The sequence below is a fragment of the Sinocyclocheilus anshuiensis genome, unplaced genomic scaffold (assembly GCF_001515605.1).
Source record: "Sinocyclocheilus anshuiensis isolate Anshui unplaced genomic scaffold, SAMN03320099.WGS_v1.1 scaffold850, whole genome shotgun sequence".
NCBI lineage: Eukaryota > Metazoa > Chordata > Actinopteri > Cypriniformes > Cyprinidae > Sinocyclocheilus > Sinocyclocheilus anshuiensis.
Window position 1 is genome coordinate 78,364 of NW_015537937.1, and position 2,024 is coordinate 80,387.

The window sequence follows — 2,024 nt, forward strand, 5'->3', positions numbered from 1 at the left end:
CTGTTGTTCATGTTGATATGTTTCCAAATGTGTGTGTGTGTGTGTGTGTGTGTTAGGGCAACTGATAAACACAGAAAGTGTGTCTGAAATAGCTCCTGTCACATTGGCCTACTTATAAATATAGCCCAACACACACAAACTGACAACGTGCTGAAACAGAAGATAGAATAGAATAGAATGGGAGGAAAGTATGGGTTCAATAGGATTCCAAATGATTATACAGCATAAATGATTGGAGAGGAGAATATTAAGCTGGAAGGTTTAGTTATAGTAATAGTACCTGCTGGATTCCTGTTTGTACATATCTATGATGTTCTCCACCAGCAGGTTCCTCTGCAGGCCATACACCCCATGTCTATCCAGAACCACTTCATGCCTACAGGATGGGCAGCGGAACCGGCCGCCAGAGCCCAATGAAGAACCTCCTCGTGTGGGCAAGTAGGGGTTTGAGACCTAAAACACACAAAAGCACTTTAAAAAATTGTCCTTGCAAGGGAATGGAATATACTAGGTCTATATTACATCTGGTCTCAGTGGAAGAATGAAATCCACCCATAACTTGACCAACTTCTCCAATGTGACACACACAAATATGTATTATATATAAGAAGTTGTCATCATTATACAGCAGTACAGCTGCTGATTTTAAAATCACCACTGGAAAATCAAGCTTAAACTGGTACTTTTGGAACATTTTAGAAAGCATTAGCTAGTCTAAACTGGTTGTTCCAAGCCATTCCAAGCACTAGACAATCCTGAACCAGTAATATTCTAACTGTTCATACCAGCTTCTCAAGATGTTTCCTAAAATATTTTGTTATGAAATACCATGTTCCAAAAAAATAGTTAACTTTAAGTTTTGCAAACATTGGCGGTACCTGAAAGATGTCATTGGCACATTTGCGGCAGAGGTTGTGCTGGCACGGTAAGATCACCACCGGTTTGGTGAAGATCTCAAGGCAAATAGGGCATATCAGCTGCCTCTCCAAACTCTCCATGGTCTCGCGCGTTCTTGGACAATAATAAACCCACGCTCATCAAGCGGAGCGCACGCGCTTGGTGAACACACTCTGGTGTGTGCTGGCTGCTCTGTTTATTTTATTTATTTTTTCTTGCAAAAGAAATGCAGTTGTAATGCTGTCTCCCCGTGTGGGACGCGTACAAAACGCTTCGTCGCCGTAACCCACGCGCTCCTGTAGTGTCTGGTCTGTTTTTAGAATGGGTACGTCAAGGTTGCCATGATTACGTGACCATATATGAAAACTGCACAGAGCGAGATCCGGACAGCTGTCTGACCCCCACCACAAGCTCGCAAACCTCGCCTACCAGCCCGGGAATCACATACACCCCTGGAAACCAGTTATCCAGACCAGTCATCTTCAGTGTTGCCAACTGCTTTCAATTGAAAGTAGCTAAAACTGGTAGCTAAATGTCACTAGATGACATCACAATGGCAAATTCACTGATCTACAGGTGCATCTCAATAAATTAGAATGTCGTGGAAAAGTTCATTTATTTCAGTAATTCAACTCAAATTGTGAAGCTCGTGTATTAAATAAATTCAATGCACACAGACTGAAGTAGTTTAAGTCTTTGGTTCTTTTAATTGTGATGATTTTGGCTCACATTTAACAAAAACCCACCAATTCACTATCTCAACAAATTAGAATATGGTGACATGCCAATCACTGGACGACATTTTAATTTATTGAGATGCACCTGTATATGATGGGTGAAAGAGGGGAAAGGGCCAAAAAAAATAAACCACTTTAACAAAAACATTCTTCTTAATAAATAACAATAAACATATTATTTATATTCTCTTACTTAATTCACATTATTTTATAAACTTAATAATATCATCATATATCTTGTTAGCTGATTTCCCCAATAAACCTGACAAGGAAAAGTCATGGTGTTTAACTTTCTTCATTGACTGAATAAGGCGATATCTCTCATTATTGAGACCAGTCATCTTTTCCCATACAAGTTTAATGAGATTATTTTCTTGTTAAAACTGAATG

General features: G+C 39.4%; 1 protein-coding gene across 2 annotated transcripts in view; it reads right to left on the minus strand.

Moving 5' to 3' along the window:
* The window catches only part of LOC107659567 (E3 ubiquitin-protein ligase TRIM63-like), a 5,103-nt gene extending 3,749 nt beyond the window's left edge, over positions 1-1,354 (minus strand). For both annotated transcript variants that reach the window (XM_016448574.1, XM_016448566.1), the window contains exons 1-2: positions 879-1,354; positions 281-453 (exon numbers count right to left, since the gene is read on the minus strand). In XM_016448574.1, the coding sequence (XP_016304060.1) occupies positions 281-453; positions 879-998 (293 nt within the window). In that variant the 5' untranslated portion in view covers positions 999-1,354. The remainder of the gene's footprint in view (positions 1-280; positions 454-878) is intronic.
* Positions 1,355-2,024: the final 670 nt, after the last annotated feature.